The 24600-nt window shown below is 37.2% G+C and overlaps 1 protein-coding gene across 6 annotated transcripts in view; it reads right to left on the bottom strand.

Annotated features, from left to right (window-relative positions):
* The window catches only part of HOMER1 (homer scaffold protein 1), a 135183-nt gene that overhangs the window by 13543 nt on the left and 97040 nt on the right, over positions 1-24600 (bottom strand). For all 6 annotated transcript variants that reach the window (XM_049108343.1, XM_049108342.1, XM_049108340.1 and 3 more), the window contains 3 exons: positions 13482-13638; positions 8627-8737; positions 7913-7993 (listed from right to left, as the gene is read on the bottom strand). In XM_049108343.1, coding sequence (XP_048964300.1) covers positions 7913-7993; positions 8627-8737; positions 13482-13638 — 349 coding nt within the window. The remainder of the gene's footprint in view (positions 1-7912; positions 7994-8626; positions 8738-13481; positions 13639-24600) is intronic.

Raw genomic sequence — 24600 nt, 5'->3', positions numbered from 1 at the left:
AGCTGAAGGCAGACGCTGAACCAACTGAGCCACCCAGGTGTCCCTAAAGTGCCTTCGTTTAAACACTTCATCATGCAAGGAAAATAAGACCAAAAATACAGAATTTCACAAAATAAGGATAATGAACACACTAAATATCAGAATCTATTAAATACACCTAAAGCAATGATCAGAGGAGAATCTATAGCTTTAAACACTTATACATAAAAGTGAAAGAATGAAAATAAAGGAGTAGGGACACCTGAGTGGCTTAGCAGTTGAGCATCTGCCTTTGACTCGGGGCGTGATCCTGGAGTCCCGGGATCAAGTCCCACATCCGGCTCCCTGCGAGGAGCCTGCTTCTCCCTCTGCCTATCTCTCTGCCTGTCTCTCTGTGTCTCTCATGAATAAATAACTAAAAAAATCTTTTAAAAAAAAATAAAAGAAAGGAGTAAAATTCTCTTACACTTGTAAGAGAAAGAATAAGAAGAAAAACCAAGACAAAGTACTAGGCAGGAATAATAAAGATAAAAAGAAATGCATAAGGTAGTGGATAGAAAAACAGTGGTAATGGTTAGATGTATCATTGCTTAACTTTACTTAATCAAGAAGAAAAGGACAATGGACAACCATATAAAATAAGAAATAAGGGATCCCTGGGTGGCGCAGCGGTTTGGCGCCTGCCTTTGGCCCAGGGCGCGATCCTGGAGACCCGGGATCGAATCCCACGTCGGGCTCCCGGTGCATGGAGCCTGCTTCTCCCTCTGCCTGTGTCTCTGCCTCTCTCTCTCTCTCTCTCTCTGTGACTATCATAAATAAATAAAAATTAAAAAAAAAAATTAAAAAAAAAAAAAGAAATAAGAGTTCTTGCTGACTATGTGAACCCTAGATGGAAGCTCATTGTCTGCAAAAGAAACCTGATGCTGTCAACACTCAAAGACTAGATAGTTTCAATATGCCAGCCATTATTCCGGAGCACAGAAAATGAATATAGTGTATGGGTTACAACTGAAGTATTACCTGTGTGCAAAATATAACCCTGATACCTAAATTTTATAAATACAGCTCCCCCCAAAAGAACAAAGTTATAGACCAATATCACAAATGAATATCATATAAAAATGATAAATAATAAAGAACAAAAATCTAACACCACATTAAGAAAATAAGATACCATAGCTAACTGGTATTTATTCCAGTCATACAAAGGCAGTTTGGTATTAGAAAATCCATTAATAAAATAAACCATATAAAATAGATCTAGGGAGGAAATTATGTTATCTCTATAAATACTAACCAAAAAAAAAAAAAAAAAAAAAGCCATTAACAAAATTCAACACTCATTCCTGGTAAAAAACACTTTAAGAAAATAGGAATGAAGGACACACTGATAACGTGATAAAATGTACTTTAGGTTATAGCCAGCATTTTACTTAATGGAAAAATACTAGGGGCATTTTCACTAAAATGAGGGACAAGATAAGCCCGTCATCTCCACCACTGTTTAACATTGTACTGGTGTTTTTAACAGGTGTAGTTTGACAAAAAAAAAAAAAAAAAAAAAAAATCAACAGAAGCTTAAGAATTGGAGGAATAAGGGGCACCTGGGTGGCTCAGTGGTTAAATGTCTGCCTTTGGCTCTAGGATCGAATCCTGCATCAAGCTCCCTGAGGGAAGCCTGTTGCTCCCTCTGCCTGCGTCTCTGCCTCTCTTTCTGTGTCTCTCATGAATAAATAAATAAAATCTTTAAAAAAAAAAAAAAAAAGAATTGGAGGAATACAAGTAAAATGATCTCTGTTTACAGATTATGCTACTATACCTAAAAATTCTTACAGAATCAATTGCAATAAGTGACAAAACTAGCTCAAATAATAAAACAATTTAGTTGTAGTAGGATATAAAAATAGCATACAGAATTCAACAGCTTTCAAATATACAAACAATTGATTAAAAGATATGATAGAGAAAAACCTATTTGAAATAGAAAAAAAGATAAAATATTTATATGCAAGAAATATGCAAAACGACATGATGAAACCTTACAACACTACTCCTGAAAACCACAAAAGTAGTTGTAAACAAATCGGAGGACATCCCTTATTCATGGATAGGATGGAAAAACTTCAAAAAAATATTGCTTCTCCTGAAATCATATTATAAATTTTAAGCAGTCCCAGTAAAATTTTTTTATAGAGCTGTACTTTTAGTTGACACAAAAGATGGTATTGAATACTGAATTTCATATGATAAAATAACTATGTAAGAATATTGAGAAAAACAATGAAAAAGACACTCTGTGAGGAGTACCTGACCCTATCAGATATTAAAGCCTCCACCACTAATGCAATGTGGTACTGATGCATTAACAGAGTGACTAGTAGGCTGGAATAGGAAGTCCAGAATAGATCAAAATGCACAGAGAAATCAAGTATCTTCAATCTCAGGGGATCCCTGGGTGGCGCAGCAGTTTGGCGCCTGCCTTTGGCCCAGGGCGTGATCCTGGAGACCCGGGATCGAATCCCACATCAGGCTCCCGGTGCATGGAGCCTGCTTCTCCCTCTGCCTATGTCTCTGCCTCTCTCTCTCTCTCTCTCTCTCTGTGACTATCATAAATAAATAAATTAAAAAAAAAAGTATCTTCAATCTCTAGAGAAAAGAATGAAGTTTTATTTTTTTTTTTAAAGATTTTATTTATTCATAGAGACACACACAGAGAGAGAGAAAGAGAGAGAGGCAGAGACACAGGCAGAGGGAGAAGCAGGCTCCATGCAGGGAGCCTGACGTGGGACTCAATCCAGGGTCTCCAGGATCACGCCCTGGGCTGCAGGCAGCGCTAAACCGCTGCGCCACCAGGGCTGCCCAAGAATGAAGTTTTAAATAAACGGTAATGAGATAGCTGGACAGCCACTTGGAAAGATACGACTGAATCCACATCTCATAGCACATACAAAGGAATTAACCCAAAATACTCAGAGAGCCACATGTAAAAAATGAAACCTTCTAAGTACTAGAGGGGATATACAGATGAGTCCCTATATCATCTGAGTTTGGAAAAGAGCTATCTAACTATATGATCCACAAGCCAGAACCAAAAAAGAAAAAAGTTAGGACTACTACATAAACCACCATCTTAGGCAAAGTCAAAAAACAACATACTGGGGATAAAATATTTTTAACATGTAATCAGATATATAAAGAACTTTTGAAAAAGGACCAAAAATCCTATAGGGAAAAGGCAAAAGGCATGAACACCCAATCCACACATGTACAAACAGATACTGAAATGACCTTTAAGCTTATGAAAGATGTTCATGTCCCTCATAATAATGAGATATGTAAATTAAAACCATCATTTCTCACCTATCACATAATTAAAAAGTATGACAACACATTTTGATGGTGAGGCTATGGAGAAAGAGGCACTCACGATAGTGGTATGAGTGGGCCCTGGCATTATGGAGGGGAATCCATTATGGAGGGGAATCTGACAATGTTTAACATAACTACATGTGTGTTTATCTTTTCACTTAGAAATCTTGCTTCTAAGAATCTATCTTGGGGGATGCCTGGCTAGCTCAGTCAGAATAATACGAGATTCTTCATCTTGGGGTAGTGAGTTCGAGTCTCACACTGGGTGCAGGGATTACTTAAAAAAAAAAAACTTAAAAAAATCTATCCTGAAGATACACCTCCATCATTAACAAAATACCTATGCACAATATTACTTATTGTAGTATTGTTGCAGAGCACTGGAAACAACCTAAATACCGACATAAAGGAGTGGCTGAATAAACTATCACGCACACAAATGAAGGACTTTTCAGCTATAAAAAGTATGAACAAGATCTCAATGAACTGACAGTGATTTCTGGAATATATTTTAGGTTAAAGAAGCAACATGCAGAAGAGTAATCTAGATCATGTTACCATTTTAAAAAGGGGAGGAGGTTTCGTATACTCAGTAAATGCATGCATATATAAAAGAATGGGAAAGAGAATATGAAAACGGAGTACAATAGGATACAAATAAACATAAGTATGTTTTAATGAATAACCTAACCAATTGCAAGGAGGGGAAGAACTAACTTGACAAACTTTTGAGCATAGGCTGAGGATGAAAGAATTATAGTGATCTCTAGCTGGTAAAGTTTTGTTTGCATTTTTTTGTGGTGGTATGAATTAGTAATTCAAAAGCCATTTTCTGCTAAGATTGAGAAATTAAGTAAACATACTATAGATAATAAGAATCAGGTATCTTGGTATTGGGTAAAGGAATTACAAATATGAATATGGAGGCAGCCAGAATAAACTCCATTGTATTACACTGTACTGGGAGGTATGAGTAAGAATTCATTTTTTTATATATGTATATAGCCATGTATATATGGAATTCCAACATCAAAATAATATATATGACAACTAAATGTGACACAGGATCCTGGAATAAATCAAATTTTAAACTTTGTTATAAAGGAGATTATTATATTATTAAGAGAATTATGGGAAATTGAATAAGGTCTGTAGATAGGTAACTTCTTGATTTTGATGATCACATAAAATAATGCCTTACTTTTCAAAAATACACACCAAAGTGTTTAGAGGTAAAGAGATACTGTAATCTGCAAGTTATTCTCAAAGATTTTACTGAAAAAATATATATTCAGAGGGAGAGAGGAGGAGAGAGAGAGAGAGAAAGTTCCAGAATAGTAAAACAAATATGGCAAAAAATAGTAACATTTGGGAAAGGTTAAAGGTATATAAAAAGCCTTTGTATTATTCTTGCAACTTTTTATTTTATTTTTAAAGATTTATTTATTTATTCATGATAGAGAGAAAGAGGGGCAGAGACACAGCTCCCGGCTCCATGCCGGGAGCCTGACGTGGGACTCGATCCCAAGACCCCAGGATTGCGCCCTGGGCCAAAGGCAGGCGCTAAACCTCTGAGCCACCTAGGGACCCCTTCTTGCAACTTTAAAAAAAAATTATTTATTTATTCATGAGAGACACACAGAGACAGGCAGAGACACAGGCAGAGGGAGAAGCAGGCTCCCTGTGTGAAGTGCAATGTGGGACCCGATCCCAGGGTCCTGGGATCACACCCTGAGCCAAAGGCAGGCACTCAACCACTGAGCCACCCAAGCGTCCCTATTCTTGCAACTTTTAAGTCTGAAATTATTTCAAAATAAAGTTTAAAAATGAAATAAACAGGACCACTTTGGACAGTGATAATTGCTATTAGGAAAATAAAACATGGTAATATTACAAAGAGTATTTGGGGTGGAGTGGGGGGGACCTTGCAGAGTAGTGCTTAAATTGAGAAGTTGGAGAAATTAACACATGAGCCTAGGCCTACATTACAAGCGGGAGCCCACCCACCTGAAGGTCTGAAAGCTTCCCTATCCTGTTCTGGGTAGGTTGTTTTCCTGTGTGTGTGTTTTAATTATTATTTATTTATTTGACAGAGAGAGAGAGAGAGAACACAAGCCAGAGGCAGAGGCAGAGGCAGAGGGAGAAGCAGAATCTCTGCTGAGCAGGGAACCGAACATGGGACTTGATCCCAGGACCCTGAGATCATGACCTGAGTGAGCCAAAGGCAGATGCTAAAGCATCTGACTGAGCCACCCAAGTGCCCCCCTTCATAGGTTGTTTTTGAAACAAGCATTTTCTTTTAAGATTTTATTTATTCATGAGAGGCACATAGAGAGAGGCAGAGACACAGGCAGAGGGAGCAGCAGGCTCCATGCAGGGAGCCCGAAATGGGACTCAATCCCAGGACTACAGGATCACACCCTGAGACAAATATAGGCGCTTAACCGCTGAGCCACCCAGCCGTCCCCTGACGAGCATTTTTGATATTTGGTGAAAAAAGAGGTAAGAATAGGAGCCAGCTTTAAAATTCAATTATCAATCAATTAATGATGAAATACATTTAGAAATTTATTTAAAAAAATCACCCCTTGGTTTCTCAGGGACTATGGGTATCTAACTAGTAAAAAAGTTTTAAAGAACCATCAGGAATGTCTCGACAGCTTGGCCGCCTGAAGCAGTGTGATGGTAATACAGAAAGAATAGAAACTTTGGAATTAAAATAAATTTAGGCCTCACCACTTTCTAGATCAGTGCCTTGAAAACTTGTTAACACCTCTGAACCAACTGCCTTCTTTTTGAAAATGGGGATACCACCCCCGTTAGCGTGAGAATTTGAGCACAAGTATGCAAGTGCTTGGCAAATGCCTGAATCATAGCAAGGACTCAGGAAAGGGTAGCCTAAACCTAAGGAATAAAAAACAAAGCTACATCAAATTTCCCCTACTTTTTCTAGCCCTGATTACATGCTTCATCCTTACTTCTACACCAAGCTTTGTCAATCTTGGCACCATTGACATTTTGGGCCAGATACCTGGAAGCTTAGCAGCATTCTTGACTTCAACCTACTAGATGTCAATAGTACTGCCTGAGTTGTGAAAATCAAAATTGTCTCAGCACGTTCCTAAAAGTCCCCTGTAGCACAAAACTCCTCCCCCTCGAGAACCACTAATTTACAGAGATCATTAAAATGTGGGAACAACATTTAATAGGGCTAACCAAAACAAACCACCTTATTTTTCCCAGTCTCCTGAAAGTCAGTGATAGGAGAGAGGGAAATGTTTCATGCCACATAAAGAACCTATTTCCTTTATGAAGGGTCTCTACTGTTGCAGAATTCTGACTATCTATATAAACGGAGACTGGATAAATAACATTTACAAGCTTCAGTTTCCTCAGATGACTATTACAAGAAGTAAATGCATAATATAAGTAAAGTACTGAGCACAGTGTCTGGCATACAGTAAGCACTCAATACAAGATATTCTCATTATAATTGAGGTACTCCTTCTATCTCTGAGCTTTCAGGTCCCACTTAAAATCTCTTTTCCAAAATTCCTCACTCTGTACATATATTTATTTCTACTACCAACTTTATTTTTTTAAAAGATTTTATTCATTTATTCATGAGAGACACACACAGAGAGAGAGGCAGAGACACAGGCAGAGGGAGAAGCAGGTTCCATGCAGGGAGTGGGACCTGATCCCAGGACGCCAGGATCATGCCCTGAGCTGAAGGCAGACGCTCAACCACTGAGCCACCCAGGAGTCCCTACTCCCAACTTTAAAGTGGTCCTAACCTTTCTTTATAGAGAACTGGAGTGTAAGCCAAGTGCCTAAAGCACCAAGAGACTTTGAAAATGAATTCTAAAAATCTTCCCTAACTGCTATTACAGGATATATGTATGCAAATTAGAGTCAGGAAACATATTATTTATGTAAAAAGTGAATAAAATTAATTAGAATAAAGGAAGAAAAACGGCACTAATTTAATTTCCAATAGGGCACAACTATTTCTGCAATTCATACTAATTAGTTCAGTGTAAAAAAAAATGAGAACTCTTCAATTGAATGAGATCCATTTGAGAAATTCTCTTTAAATTCAGGGTATTTTGGGAAGCCTGGGTGGCTCAGCAGTTGGGCGTCTTCCTTTGACTTGGGGTGTGATCCCGGGGTCCCGGGATCGAGTGTCACATCGGGCTTCCTGCAGGGAGCCTGCTTCTCTCTCTGCCTATGTCTCTGCCTCTCTCTCTGTGTCTCTCATGAATAAATAAATAAAATCTTAAAAAATAATTAAAAATAAATTCAGGGTATTTTTATGTTAAAGTGTAGACATTTCTAAAATAATTTACTAAAGACAATTTATAAACGACCATCTATGATGATCAAATGCTACCTAGATGAAGTTATCATAATTTTTGAAGAATCAAAGATTAAACATAAATCAGAACTCCTGGAAAAATGACTGAGAGTCTACAAAATGAAATTTCAGAAAGTCATTACTATGTGAAAGAATGATTGATGCCACTCTATGCAGAAATGAAATAAAAATGTTTTTATAACCCACCTGTAGTTTCTGAGTCAAAGAATCCCTCTGTTCTTGTAGTTCTCTGGCATTATCAATTTCTTGTTTTAATCTTTCTATTTCCTAGAAAAAGTAGAGCAATGTCTTTAGCAACAATATTTAAACTAAATCAAGGAAAGAAAAGGTCTTATTTCTCCCTGAAATTACGGTCCAAGTTCTTAGAAAAAAATTTTTTTAAAAACATTCCTTTATGCTGATTTTTTTGAGAGGTGAATTTGTCTTTTTGGGAATGTTTTCTAGTACATGATCATCTTCAGCAATACGTCTACTTGGTGGCTGTGGTACAGCACTGCTTAGAAACCGTAATCACAACATTTTAAGGCTGCTTCAAGCTTTGTGGATATAATTCTTTCTTGGGATATTAAATCTTATGACTGGAAACCAGAGAAAGCAATAGTTTGGAAAATTCATTTAAACCTTTCACGGTTTTCTTTGGATTTTATGAATGTAACTTTCATACAGAAGGCAAGAAACCTTCAGGCTGACTGCCTCACCATAGTTCCTAACAGCAGAAACAAGGATGGAGAAGATATGGACACATATCAATCAAAAAAAATTTCATTCCCCCCACCCCCGCCACAACATCCCACAAGCTTATTTTATTCCATCAAGTACCTGTAAATCTGACAGAGACTTCAAATATTTTGTACATATATGCTAGCCAGATTACACAGATGAGTGAAAAGTAGCAAATACCTCTTCCTTCACTTTCAGCGTCTCTTCCAGTTCTTGTATTGTTTGATTTAATTCTGTCTTGTGAGTATGCACTGCATTAGCTTGGCTACTAACACATTCAAGCTCAGTCACCTGAAATGAAATGTAAATACAAGTTAAATTATACGACTATGTCAAAAGATTTCTTGCCAAAAATATAATAAACCCGATAGGTAAATCATAAATTTGAAACAACACATGAAAATCAATTTTGAGGGGATCCCTGGGTGGCTCAGTGGTTTGACGCCTGCCTTTGGCCCAGGGTGCGATCCTGGAGTCCCGGGATCGAGTCCCGCGTCAGGCTCCTGGCATGGAGTCTGCTTCTCCCTCCTCCTGTGTCTCTGCCTCTCTCTCTCTCTATGTCTATCATAAATAACAAATAAATAAATATTTTTAAAAAAATCAATTTTGAGATACATTAAGACACTTAAGGTAGAATGAATAGATTCTTTAAGGACATGAATTTAGGACAAAAAAAAAAGACTAGGGGAAATAATTATTCATATGGCTTGCTCATGGAAAGAGCTAGGAAACTTAATTGATTAATGACAGTTAAGAAATCCTATTATGAAAGGCTTCTTTAAAAATTTCTTATCAAAACATATTCAAAATCAGCTATAACCATCTGCCTTCCATCTGTAGCTTTCAAGTTAAACATGGCTTCTGAAAACTGGCCTTGCAGAAGTGAGAAATTTTTTAAATATATTTCCAAATTGTAAGAGAATCTGGAAGAAAAGATACGCTTAAAATACAACTTAAATCATTCAATACTAGAATGACTTCACATCAATAGTGTCTCTGTAGCCAAAGACAACATTCTTTAGTCAATAAGAATGTACTAAGGGCCCAAAGAGCTACATAACTTGTAATGAGCACTTTAAGAGAACAGCAAAGGGCAGTAGCCCTAAAAGTTATACCATCCAAAAACACTATTGAGCCAACAGTCAAAATAGAAGTCAACATAAAAACAGACACACATACCCCATCACAGCCCTTCACATGCATTAGGATCTTATACATTTTGGCTGACTAGAATGCAGTAAGTTCTAGACCATTAGGGAAACAGTAAATCCACTTTCACATTTTCCAAATATATACTAACCCTCCATAAATGTCACTCTACCTTTCCTAACACTTTCTTCCCTTCTACTCATGCACTAATAGTCTTGTGCAGACCCTTATCATGTAGGCCTAGATTATAGCAATGGACCACCAGAGGACATAATTATATAATTTCTGTCTATTTTTACCTCTCCTGTAAACTAACATTCATCTATCGTTGTGTAACTCCTCCATTCAAAGCCATTCAAAGGATCATTTCTTACAGCCCTCGGGTCTTGCATATACCAGCCCTAAACAATTTAACCATCCTCATCACCCAAGACACTCACACTATGTAAATATGTGGTTTTTCCAACTAAAGGTAGGCAAGTCTCCTCATCCTAAGAATAAACCACTCTCACACCCATCTTGCTGACTTCACTAGAATGTCCACTCTTACTGCTGAAGCCAATCAGACATTACCAAACCTTCAGCTCTCAGCTCAGCATGTACTTTCAACAGAAAATCATTCCTTAATCTACTTAATCCCTCTAGGCTCTCTCCTGTCCTGTGGTCCACAAAACGAAACATATTCAAAATCTTGGCAATTATTTCCTTATTATTCAATATATATGAGTTTTCTTTGTCCAATTAGACAATCAATTGCTTATGGGGAGAGTTCCATTTCTGATAATGATGGAGTACTTTTTACTGGAAAAACTTTTCTATAGATAAAAACTGCAAATCATGACCAAAATGTAAAATTCAACTGTTTGAATGCCCTGGTAAGTGACCAAATAGAGCAAAAGACAGAAAGAAAGCAGTAACATTGGGTGAGATACAAATTTACACATCATTTTGCTTGAAGGCACTCTAGTCTGGCTCCATTGCTTGACTAGAAGTTAAGCTGAAACCTGTGGTCTTATTTCCCTGAGGAGCCTGAGGATCTGGGGACTCCTTAGAACAGCTGAAACAGCTAGAAATTGAGAGAACTATATGAAGAGAGTCCCCAAATAAACATACAGACTTCCTTCAAATCTTTGGCTGACCCTTGAACTACATGTGCACAGATAAGAATCCAAGGAGTCCAGCATGGTGGGGTTGGGAGGAGGTGGAAGGCTGCAAGAGCTAAGCTGTGGTAGTGCTCACCACAGAAAGAAGAGTGTGATGTTCTAGTCTCACTAAATCAGAGGACGTTGGTAATTACCTCAAGCTTTCCACTGAAAGCACCAGAAGGATTATGTCTTAGAAATAAAGATTTCCCAGGACTAGGGAATTCACCATAGGGTTAAGGGCAAAATTAATATAAACAGACTTTCATGAAGGCTAAGTCCACACTTTCACAATTGCAAGTAAATCTGTAAGGAAGTTTAACTGCTTGCTCAAAAATCAACCTCATTCAGAGTCAGAGAAGAGAATCTATGGGGTGTATATTGTCTAATTTAAAATGTCTAACAGACAACTGAAAATGAATAGGCACGTGAAAAAAACAGGAAAACACAAAAGCTGCCCCTACACCCCTCTGGCCCAAACTGCAAAGGAAGTCAGGCTAAAGGGAAATGATAACTGATGGAAATTCAGATCTACAAGAAGCAAAGAAGAGCACTGAAAATTATAAATATGTAAATAAATAGATTTCATTTCTCAAATCTCTAAAATTCAATTCATTCTATAAACCAAAATTTCCTTAAGGGCAAAAATTACAGAATAAGGGGATTATACTAGCTCTTCAGTGACTATTGGCTCATGAGTTAACTGTCATGGATTAAGTTTTTCTTTAAAAGATTTTATTTATTTATTCATGAGACACAGACACAGAGAGAGAGAGAGAGAGAGAGAGGCAGAGACACAGGCAGAGGGAGAAGCAGGCTCCATGCAAGGAGCCTGACGTGGGACTCGATCCCGGGTCTCCAGGATCACGCCCTGGGCTGAGGGCGGCACTAAACCACTGAGCCACCCAGGCTGCCTGGATTAATTTTTTTATTGTAGTGAAGAACACATAATAAAATATAGCACCTTAACCACTTTTAAATGTACAATTTAGTAGTGTTAAGTATGCTTTACACTGTTGTGAAAAAGATCTCCAGAACTTTGTCATCTTGCAAAATGGAAACTCTATACTATTAAACAACTTCCTTCTTCCTTCTCATAAGTTAACCTTTATACATATAATAGGATGACATTTACTCAGGTTTCTTACTCTCCCTCCCTGTCTCTATTTCATTTCTAAATTACTTCTCATGTTATCCTTATCCTACTACTTCCTCAAATTGTGCTCTGGTAGTAAGCCCATTTCTTATTGTCTATGAAGTTCATTTCTTTGGCATCCTTCCTAAAAAAGGAAATCAGTGGCATCTACTTCCTTTTGGGTAAATGCAAATGCTTTAAACACAAAAAAATGTTTCACAAGTAATTGTTTGGGCTACTAATATAACTCACACTGGAATTTCTGATTTTCTTTTCCTGTATGAAGTTTCAAATACAGGTGCCCCCCACTTTCTTAAGTTTGCATTATGCCACTTCATAAAGGATCTGTATTAGTATGGTAACAGTTTTTCGGGGCAAAACTAAAAATCATCCTCAGATTTGTAAGTTAGCAAAAACAGACACTAATGTAGGTCTTTTGTAAAAACAAACTAACATAATGTGAACTTCTGGAAAGTAGGGAATACTCTTCACTTTATACCACTTTGGCTTAGGAAAGGTTTCACAAGAATGCTTTATTTTTGGATAGTGAGGAAAACCTCACTATCCACTATCCTCATTGTATAAGCAATTTTTATTTTATTATTTATTTATTATTTATTAATAATAAATTTATTTTTTATTGGTGTTCAATTTGCCAACATACAGAATAACACCCAGTGCTCATCCCGTCCAGTGCTCCCCTCAGTGCCCGTCACCCATTCACCCCCACCCCCCGCCCTCCTCCCCTTCCACCACCCCTAGTTTGTTTCCCAGAGTTAGGAGTCTTCATGTTCTGTCTCCCTTTCTGGTATTTCCTACCAATTTCTTCTCCCTTCCCTTGTATAAGCAATTTTTTTTTTTAAATTTTTATTTATTTATGATAGTCACAGAGAGAGAGAGAGAGAGAGGCAGAGACACAGGCAGAGGGAGAAGCAGGCTCCATGCACCGGGAGCCCGACGTGGGATTCAATCCCGGGTCTCCAGGATCGCGCCCTGGGCCAAAGGCAGGCGCAAAACCGCTGCGCCACCCAGGGATCCCCGTATAAGCAATTTTTATAAAGAATTTGTTACCTATGTTTTTAAGTTGTTCCTTCTTTAACAAACAATAAAAATAATAAAAGCATCTATCATCAACTAAGTGCAAACTTGTTGATTCATTTTCTCAATTCTACAGACTATATATTATTATTCCTATTTTATAGATGAGAATACTGAGCAGAAAGGGATACCTTACCAAAGGTCACACAGGCAGTGACAGAATAGAAAAATATTTTTTTATTTTTATTTTTTTTTAAGATTTTATTTATTTATTCATGAGAGACACAAAGAAAGAGAGACAGACAGACAAAGGGGCAGAGACACAGGCAGAGGGAGAAGAAGCAGGCTCCCTGCAGGCAGTCTGACGTGGGACTTGATCCCAGGTCCCCAGGATCACACCCTGGGCAGAAGGCGGCGCTAAACCACTGAGCCACCCGGGCTGCCCTATATATAGGTTCTAACAACCAATGAGTATCTCCAGATGTCCTTGTGCTGAATCTACTGAGTTTCTGCTGATCAGGGAAATCTGTCAGCCATAAATTTCTATGGACAGCAGTAGCTCTGAACTTACTCGCTTGTGCAGACGTTCTGCTTCCTCCTGATACGCAGCAAGTTGCTGTTTCCATTGTTTCACATTGGCAGTGGACTCCAACAGGGCTGCAGTGAGTTTGGCATTATTTCCTTTGAGGGTAGCCAGTTCAGCCTCCCAATGTTTGCTGATTGCTGAACTAAAAGAAAAGAAAATTCTATCAATTACACTGAATATTGTCACTTTGAAGGTATAGCAGTACTTGCTTCTACTGATTTTATAGTCTACAAATGTTTCAAAGATAACTCAAAAAGAATAAATACAAATATTTCACTGAAAGGTTCCTGCTGAAGAAAACCTAGCAAGTGAAGAAATATAAAAAGTACCAAAGTAGTAGACTTAATGTAGACTAGCTCCCACCTTCATTAGGACAGGTACAGATATCTAAGGAAGAGTTTCTATCCATTCTCTTTTGAGGAATAAACATTATATCCTGAAAAATATCTATACGCAAAACCTAATAATGTACTGTGTATTTATCTGAGGTGGGTATTATTCAAAATTTATTTTTTAAAATTGATTTTTATTTACTTTCTTTAAAGAATTTATTTATTTGAGAGAGAGAGAGAGAAAGCGCGCGCACACACAAGCAGGGGGAGGGGCAGAGGGAGAAGCAGGCTCCTCCCTGAGCAGAGAGTCCAACATGGGGCTCAATCTCAGGACCCTGGGATCATGACCTGGGTCGAAGGCAGACACTTAACCAACTGAGCCACCCATGCGTTCTTCCAAATTTTTAATATTTAATAAAAATATAGTTGACATATAATACTATATTAGTTTTGGTATATAACAAAGTGATTTCATAATTATAAATCACGAAATGTTCACTATGATAAGTATAGTTACGTGTCAATATACAAAGTTATAATCATATTATTCACTGTATTTCCTAATCTGTACTTTTCATCCCTGTTATTTACTTTTTAATTAGAAGTTTGCTCTAAATCCCTTTAATCACCTATTTTTGCCTCACTCCCCTTCTCTCTTGTAACCAGAGAGACCAATTTGCTCTCTGTACTTATGAGTCCATTTGTTTTTGTTTTAGATTCCACATATACTTGAAATCCTATGGTATTTTGTTGTTCCCTAGAGGGTATTTTGCTATGTAAAATACCCTCTAGGCCCATCCATGTTGTTGCAAACGGCAAGATTTCATTTTTTTTTTTACAGCTGAATAATATTCCATTGTAATATATATACACACCACATCTTTATCCATTCATCTATTGATGGATGTTGGGCTGCTTCCCTATCTTGGCTATTGCAAATACTGCTGCAATAAACCTATGGGTGCATGTATCTTTTAGAATTAGTATTTTTATTTTCTTTAGGTAAATAACCAGAAGTGAAATTAATGGATCATATGGTATTTATATTTTTAATTTCTGAGGAACATCCATACTTGTTTTCCACAGTGGCTGCACCAAAAGCACTGTATTTTTTTAAGTGCATCAAATCCTGAAAGTACAATTTCATTCCTTTGTAAAACATGAAGATGCTTCAATGTCAGAAAGTTTGGGACATGTAATGTAGTATTTTTTCTGAAACTGCTACTGATTTATTTCACGTTACTCATAATTTTGAAATGCCCAAAATATTAAAAAATTGTTACAATGAATCTATTTCAGGGGCACCTAGGTGGCTTAGTGGTTGAGCCTTTGGCTCGTGGCATGATCCCATGGTCCTGGGACTGAGACCCACATTGGGCTCCTCACGGGGAGCCTGCTTCTCTGCCCTGTATCTCTGCCTTTCTCTCAGGGTCTCTCATAATAAAAAAATAAAATCTAAAAAAAAAAATAAAAAAAAATTCTACTTCGGGTATTATAACAGGCTACACCTAGAAATAGTTCCCTATGACTTAATTTCTGACAGAATTTCAGTATCACATATAGAACAAAAAAGAACTAAAAGCAATAGCCTATTGGTTCATTTACTATTCTACTTGAAAAGCTATCCAAAGTTAATTGCCTCAACCAAGACAATTTTTCTATTATAAAGACAATTCTATTAATTGGTAAGACTCCTCTCTTCATAATTCCTTCACTAACTGTCCCTGTAAGAAAGGACTGCCTCATTTGAAAGGAAAAGATGTTTTTTTCTTAAACAAACAAACCAGATTTATTTGAGAGAGAGAAAACATGGCAGGGGCGGGGGAAGGAGAGAGAGAGAATCCCAAGAAGCTGGGCATGGGGCTTGATTATAGGACCCTGAGATCAGGACCTGAGCTGAAATCAAGAGTAGGACAGTTAACTGAATGAGCCACCCAGGTGCTCTGGACTGATATTTTAATAGTAATTTTATTTATTTTTAAAAGATTTTATTTATTTATTCATGAGAGACACACACACAGAAAGAGAGGCAGAGTCACAGGCAGAGGGAGAAGCAGGCTCCATGCAGGGAGCCTGACGTGGGACTCGATCCCGGGTCTCCAGGATCACACCCTGGGCCGAAGGCGGCGCTAAACTGCTGAGCCACCAGGGCTGCCCATAGTAATTTTAATATGTATTATATAAAAGAAAGCAAAAAAAAAAAAAAAAAAAAAAAAGAAAGCATAGCTCCTATCATCAAGATTTCTAAAGCTCATTACTAATGATGAGATGTATGTGCATCATGAGCCCTCTAATATGATGCATAGGGAAAGAAACAAGATATAAATTTTTTTAGATTTAATTTTTTTAATTTTTTTAGATTTTATTTATTTATTTGAAAGAGAAAGCAGGAGCAGGAGGGAGGAGTAGAGGAAGAGGGAGAATCAAACTCCCCGTTGAGCAGGGAGCCCCATGCAGGACTCAATCCCAGGACACTGGGATTGTGAATTGAGCTGAAGGCAGATGCTTAACCAACTGAGCCATCCAGGTGCCCAACACAAGATAATTTCTATGATATTCTTGTCAAAAATGCATAACCTCATTCTAAGCATGAGAAAACATAAACTCAAACTGAGGGACGTTCTACAAAATAACTGGATGGTACTCTTCCAAAGTGTCAAGAGAAGACAAAACTCAGAAACAGAATGGTGGAGAATAAGAAGAAAGAATTAAATGCAAACAGATAGGTTCCTAGAACAGAAAGGGACAATGATGAAAACAAGTCTCCAGTTTATTAGTAGTATTGTATTGATATTAATTTGATAATTATTTTTTTTTAATTTGATAATTATTATGGTTATGGAAGATGCTAACGTAAGGGAAGTGGGGTGAGGAATTCTCTACATAATTTTTGTAACTTTCTATAAATCTATTAGTTTCAAATAAAAAGTTTTAAAAATTTTCTAAAGTTTACTAAGTGAGAAAATTTCATCCAAACATGAAAGGACAAAATCAAACAACAAGCTAAGCTATTAATTTAACAACTCACTTCTATTCTTGAAAACTCTTTTCTATTCTGTCTTTTGTGGAATGATTTTCCAAATTCAGTTTTTCTGAGCAAAGCATGCACCTGTTCTAACTTACAGATTTTTTTTTAAAAACCACCTACCATTTTTCCCCTATAGAGATGAGTTTTATTTAAATGGACCCTTCAATCTGACAACTAAAACCTTATTGAACTAATTTAAACACTTGACATATGCAAATATCAAACTCTTGGGCGCATCTTTTGTTACATTTGTTTTTTTGTCCTCAGTTCCAGAAATCACTTTATAAAGGTTTAAATGGATATCTTGTTACTCAAAACAAAGCCTTTTCAACTACAACTGAGTTTACATTAATGAAGTGACTTTTAGAATCCCCCCAAAGATGTGGGGGCTGGTTGCCAGGTGAACCAACCTTGATTAAAGGTTTATGTATACAATGGAATATTACTCAGCCATTAGAAACGACAAATACCCACCATTTGCTTCAATGTGGATGGAACTGGAGGGTATTATGCTGAGTGAAGTAAGTCAATCGGAGAAGGATAAACAGTGTATGTTCTCATTCATTTGGGGAATATAAATAATAGTGAAAGGGAATATAAGGGAAGGGAGAAGAAATGTGTGGGAAATATCAGAAAGGGAGACAGAACATAAAGACTCCTAACTCTGGGAAACGAACTAGGGGTGGTGGAAGGGGAGGAGGGCGGGGGGTGGGGGTGAATGGGTGACAGGCACTGAGGGGGACACTTGACGGGATGAGCACTGGGTGTTATTCTGTATGTTGGTAAATTAAACACCAATAAAAAATTTTAAAAAAAAAAGCAGGGGGGGGGGTTAAAAACTTTCAGTCCCAACCCCTGGCCTCCAGGGAGGGGAAAGGGACTGGAAGTTGACTCAGTCACCAATGGCCCGTGAGTTTATCAATTATATCTGTGTCATAAAACCTCCATAAAACCGCAAAAGAATGGGTTTCCAAGAGCTTCCATGTTGGTGACCCAGAAAGCATTTAAGTGCTAGGCCCCAAACTCCACAGGGAAAAAGCTCCTGCTTTCAGGATCTTGCCCCATGCATCATTTCACCCAGCTGTTCACTAGGGAGGGAGTTGTGAGATGCTCTAATTTATAGCCAATCAGAAGCATAGGTAACAAATCAGACTTGAGACTGGCATCTGAAGAGGAAGCAGTATCATGGGATTGAATGCTTAGTCTGTGAGGTATGAAGCTAACTCCAGGTAGTTAGTGTAAGAATCGAGTTAAATTTGGGGGACACTCAATCAGCATCCATGGAAAGTGAGTTAATTGCTTGGTGATATCAATCTGTCTATCTTCCTGGATTGTCTATCTTCACCACGCATGCAGTGTGTCTCCTGTTCTAGTCAAGCTAGCTTGCCTGTGATGGTTTCTTCCTCCCAATCAGATTTTCATTTTGCTTCCTATGAATTTTTGCCCTAAATTTTCTATCATCAGCATCAATTTACAAGATCACATTCTTCCCTTTCACAGATCCAGGTCTTCTCTAATAAGTATTTTCTAGTTACACCACCTATCCTTCCGCTATGAGGACAGCCCAGTGCTTGCCAATCTGTGTGAGTTTAGCTAACACACTGACTACCTAAATGAAAAAGTACAGGTATTCATTAGGGTAAAATGTATCCTTTATGAAGTACAAAAGCAACTCAGGATTAACTTAATTAAAATAATGAATAGTAAATGTTTTAACTATTAAATTTTAATTAAGTTTTCAATACTAATATAATTCTTAAATATAAGAATTCTGAATTTCACATTTGGGATGGGATTTCACACTAGCCTTGATTAAGAATCTATCGTTTCTTGATTTCTACTCTAAATCAATCAATCCAGCATACAAAATACAAGAGATTTCAGGTACAAAATATAGACCTCGAACTTGGAGAATCTACAAAGGACCTGTTCAGGAAAATGTTAGTATTCCTAAACAGGATGCCTGTTTTGGTATAATTTAGAAATCGGTATCATTTGAACAATCAAAATTAGAAATCAAGAATTTTTCAGACAAACAAAAGGTGAGGGAATTTATAACCACCAGACAATATATTACAGGAAATATTAAAGTAAGTTCTTATATTATACCAGACAGAAAATTGGATCCCCACAAAGAAATGAAAATATCTGGAAATGATTGAAATGAAGATTATTATAAAAAATCCAAAAGAAAAAGAATAGTCTTTTAAACAAATGGTGCTAAATCAACTAGATTACCCTCCCCCCTCCCACAGAATCTTGAGTCATATCTCATATCCCATATAAAAATTAACTGAGGGATGCCTGGATGGCTCAGTGGTTGAGCATCTGCATTCAGCTCAGGGCATGATCCCAGGATCTGGGATCGAGTCCCACATTGGGCTCCCTGTGAGGAGCGTGCTTCTCCCTCTGCGTATGTCCCATACTCTTTATGTCTCTCATGAACAAATAAATAAAATCTAAAAAAAAAAAACCCTCAAATAAATGAGGACTAGATGGAAACTACTTCAATGTAATAAAGGCCAAATATGAAAAGCACACAGCTAAATCTCAGACTCAAAAATGAAAGACTGAAACCTTTGCTTCTAGGATCAGAAACAAGACAAGGATGTCCACTTTCACCACTCCAAATTCAAAGTGGTACTGAAAGTCCTAGCCAGCATAAGTCGGCACAAAAATGAATCAAAGAGGTCTAAATTAAAAAGAAAGAAGTAAAAATATGTTGGCAGGTGACATGATTTATATGTTGAAAATCCTAAAGATTTCAAAAAAGGCTATTAGAACTAACAAATGATTTCAGCAAAGCTGCGGGACACAAAAATCAACACAAAAAAACAGTTCTAATTCTAATACACCATGAACAGGCTGAAAAGGAAATAAAACAATTCCCTTTGCAAAAGCATCCATTAGAATAAAATACTTAGTAATGAACTTAACCAAGGAGGTAAAAAACTTGTACAATGAAAACTATAGAAGGCGATTGAAAGAAACTAAAGACACAAACAGAAAGACATTCCATACACACAGAATGGAAGACTTAATGTCAATACTAGCAAAGTGACCTACAGATTCAATATAATCCCCATCAAAATCTCAACATTGTTACCTCAGAAAAAAGAAAAATTCATCCTAAAATTCACATGGCATCTCAAAGGACTCCAAACTGCCAAAGCAATCTTTAAAAAAAGAACATAGTTCTCACATTTCCTGATTTCAAAACTTCTTACAGCTACCTACAATAATCAAAACAATATGGTACTGGCATAAAGACAGACATACAAACCAATAGAATACAGCAGATAGGCCAGAATAAACCCTCACATATAGAGTTGATTGAGTTTCACAGATCTGATTGTCAGGATCACTCAATAGGGAAACGATGGTCTTTTCAACAAATGGTGCTGGGAAAACTGAATACCTACATACAAAAGAATGAAGTTGGGCCTCTGTCTTATGCCACATGCAAAAATTAAAAATGGATCAGAGACCTAAATGCAAGGGCTAAAACTATAAAACTCTTAAAAAGAAAACATAGGTGGAAAAGCTCCATGACAGAGAACTTGAAATGATTTTTTTTTAATTTTTTATTTATTTATGATAGTCACAGAGAGAGGGAGAGAAAGAGAGACAGGCAGAGGGAGAAGCAGGCTCCATGCACCGGGAGCCCGATGTGGGATTCGATCCTGGGTCTCCAGGATCGCGCCCTGGGCCAAAGGCAGGCGCCAAACCGCTGCGCCACCCAGGGATCCCTGAAATGATTTTTTGTATAGAACATAAAAAGCACAGGCAAAAACAAAAACAAAAAAACCCCAATATATTTGGGCTATGGCAAAATTTAAAACTTCTGTGAATCAAAGGATACAGAGTGAAAAGACAATCCACATAACAGTGAAAAATATTTGCAAGTTATTTATCTGATAAGGAGTCAATATCCAGAATATATAAAGAACTCCTATAACTCAACAACAAAAAAACAAATATCCTGATTAGAATATGGGCAAAGAAAACAAAAAAAAAAAGAAAATGGGCAAAGGACTTCAATATGTTCTCAAAAAATATCCAAGAGGCCAGAAAGGATCTAACAAAGATGCTCAACATCACCAGTCATTAGGGAAATGCAAGTCAAAACCATGGTGAGATACCAATCATTTCATATTCATTAGGATGATTACTATCAAAAAAAAGAAAAAAAAAACAAGTGGTGCGGATTCAGAGAAATTGGAACGCTGGTACACTGGTGGTGGTAATATAAAATGGTGCAGCTAGTGTGGAAAAGAGTATGGCAGTTGCTCAAAAAATTAAGAATGAAATTACCATGTAATCTAGTAATTCAATTTCTCAGTATGCATCTAAAAGATATTTGCAAAATAATCCATACAGTAGCATTACTCACAACAGTCAAAATATAGAAGCAATCCAAATGTCCAATGGCAACTCAAATATCCAACAAAATGTTATACATACATGCCATGGGATATTACTGAACCTTAAAATGGAAGAAAATGCTGACACATGCTGCAACATGAATGAACCTTGAGGATCACATGCTAACTGAACTAATAAGCCAGTCACGAAAAGACAAATACTATACAATTCCACTTAAAAAGTTACCTAGAGTAGTCAAATTGAGAGACAGAAAGTAGAAGGGTGGTTGCCAGGTGCTGGGGGAAGAAAGGAATGGAGAGTTGTTGTTTAATTGGTACAGTTTTAGTTTTGCAAGATGAAAAGAATTCTACAGATTGGTTCTTACAACAATGTGAATATACTTTACTGAACAGTACATGTAAAAATGGTTATGATAAATTTTAGGCTATGCATATTTTATCACTTAAAAAATTTTTTTTTAAAGATTTTATTTATTTGAGAGAGAGAGAGAGAACATGTATGAGCTGGGAGTAGGGAAGTGGGTTGGCAAGGAGGGGGAGAGGAAGAGAGACTCCTAAGCAGTCTCCTTGCTCAGCAGGAGCCCAACACTGGGCTTGATCTTACAATCCTGAGATCATGATCTGATTAAAATCAAGAATCAGACGCTTAACTGACTGAGCTACTCAGGTGCTTTCCCTTTTTAGAAAGGGGGAAAAAATTCTACATAATATATGATTTCCATTTATGACATTACAGAAAAGACAAAACTATAGGGATAGAAAAGCAATCCTTGGTTGCCAGTGGCTGGGGGATAGAGATAGAAGTCTACTACACCAAAGAGCAGGAGAGAATTTTAGGGGACAACAGAGCTCTTCTTTACTTTGTGTTGGTGGCTACACAACTATACAAATATCTAAATGGATAAAACTGTACAGTAAGCAGAAAGAGTGAATTTTATTATATATATAAATTGTACTTCAATTAAAAAATTATCACATTACCAAAAGAAAAAAAAAGCCTTTCTGAGCACTCTTAAATACACTTTCTGTGACTGTAGGATTACAAAGGGTAAGAGCTGGAAAGGTCTTAGACTGGTAGAATGGACTCTAAGCTGCTCCATTCATGCCTGTATTTGTTGGCATGGGAGGAGACTGGGTGGGCAGGAAACACATAATAAAAGAGTCAAAAAAAGGAAGGAGGTTAGTGGGCATCTGTAGATGGTGATAAGAACTAGACAGGAGAAGTAGGATTATAGAGGCAGGGATACATATAGGAAAGGAATGGGCTATAGATATAAGGCATAATTAAAAATTAGTTTTGGGTAGGAAGCCACTGAAATGATGACTCTGGAATAGGACAGAAAAACGTGAAGGTATTAAGTCTCATCATACTATGAACTTGTCTACTTCATTTCCGTAAACATGTCTTGAGGCCCTATATATCAAGTAGTGAGATCTGGCCACAGGTAAGGTGTCCAATGGATTCCCATTAACCTTTTTCTTCTTTACTCTGCAGAGCCCCAAAGTCCTGCTGATTGCATTTTAACAAACAGGTGAATGCTGAAGAAAATGGTCATACCAAATACATTTATGCACAGTGTACAAGAGGACAATAAAACATAACAATTTGAGACTTAATAATCTTGGAGTACTAGAGGAGAGAACAGTTCAATAGTTTAGTGTTTCTGCATTTTCTTGTACTTGATTCCAAAGTAAATAAATACATTTTTAAGGCTATTTTGCAGTATCAACCAAAATTTTAACTTTGTTGGTAAATCTGAATCTTTTAGAACATGCTTGCATCTTCTACTTTATGAGCTGCTCCTTTAATAATCTAGAGTACCACGTGAAATACAATTTAGGAAATAAAATATTTTTTATTTCTGTCAATCTGTCCTGTTTCCTCTTTATAGTTTTTTAAATGTATTCCCCTCATCATCTATTATATTAGAATACCCTACACAATTTCAACTTACAGTGAATTCCAAAGAGTAAGTATCCTGAAGGAAGTTTTACATGTGACCTATCTCGGTTAACTCAGATGTGCTCAGACCTCACATATAATTTTAAATACTTTGCATACTGTTACAATTTTGAAAAAAGTGTTCCTTTCTTACAATTTTAAGATAGCCCTTCCCCCCCCCCCATTTGATTGATTTTTTAACAACAGTGAATACCTTGGGATTAAAGCTGATACCAACGTTTCAAATTAGCACCATACAGTTCAGGGATATTTGTTTAAAAAAATGTTAGGTTTCTAACTGCCTGCTAATTTGGTTCTTTGTTACAGGTACAGTTTTGATAGTTTCCCATTACGTAAATTGTTCACAAAGAATACAGTAACTTGTTTAGTTGGAGACACCAGTGAGTCAGAAGAGATATTGAAATACCACTATGATCTCATGTCTCTCTGCTAGAATAAGAGCAAAATAATTCTTTATTCTTGTGACTGGTAAAGTTTCCCTTCAGAAAGGACCAGCCGGTTTCCTGTTGGCTTCAGATCTACTAGTCAGATGAGGCAATTCAAAACATTCCCAAGACATCATCTGAAAGGTTCCTTAAACTGGAATTTTACAGGTTTCCTTTAACTAAAGTCAAAGTTCTACAAAAAAAGTAGTAAACTTCATTAAATTAGTTATGTAAAGTCTAGAAGAAAAAGGATAGTCTAATGAATAGACAATGTAACAGAGTCTATGCATGAGCAATGCACTTACTTATTTAACCTACGAAGTGAATCCTCTATGTGAATGGTCAGTTACAGAATTTTAAAAAGCTGCCTCTCTCTCATGCCCCAGGGCCCAGATCCACCATCAGTCTCCAGAATGGTAGCCCCATGCATATAATTCCTAAGCATGCTAATCATGCAGAACTGTAAAAAAATATCCAGATAAGCTTTTAAAGAAGGATTTATTTATTTTTAAAGATGTATTTATTTATTCATGAGAGACATAGAGAGAGGCAGAGACACAGGCAGAGGGAGAAGCAGGTTCCCCACAAAGGAGCTCGAAGCAGGACTCGATCCCGGATCCCAGGACCACACCCTGAGCTGAAGGCAGACGCCCAACCGCTGAGCCACCCAGGCATCCCTTAAAGGGGGATTTAAAAATAGGTTGCAAAAGACTTACTTCTGGACATGATTCTTCGTATTGGTAGTGAGGTCACCCTCACTATGAAAGTCAGAGAGTGACTCAAGCGCTGCCAACGCTGCCCTGTCTAAAGACAGCCTGGCAGTTTGTCTCCTTACTATTCCTTCGCACCTGTGAGCACAGAAGCAACTAACCTGGACTTCAACCTACATGCATGCCACTTCTGGAGCTAGGTGCTCCCCTGTTGGCCTATTGGCCCCAAGCTAGTTCCACTTATAAACTAAAGGCTCGTTC

The sequence above is a fragment of the Canis lupus genome, chromosome 3, assembly GCF_003254725.2.
Source record: "Canis lupus dingo isolate Sandy chromosome 3, ASM325472v2, whole genome shotgun sequence".
Classification (NCBI taxonomy): Eukaryota; Metazoa; Chordata; class Mammalia; order Carnivora; family Canidae; genus Canis; species Canis lupus.
Note: the sequence above shows the minus strand (reverse complement) of the source record. Positions and strands in the feature narration are given on the sequence as shown.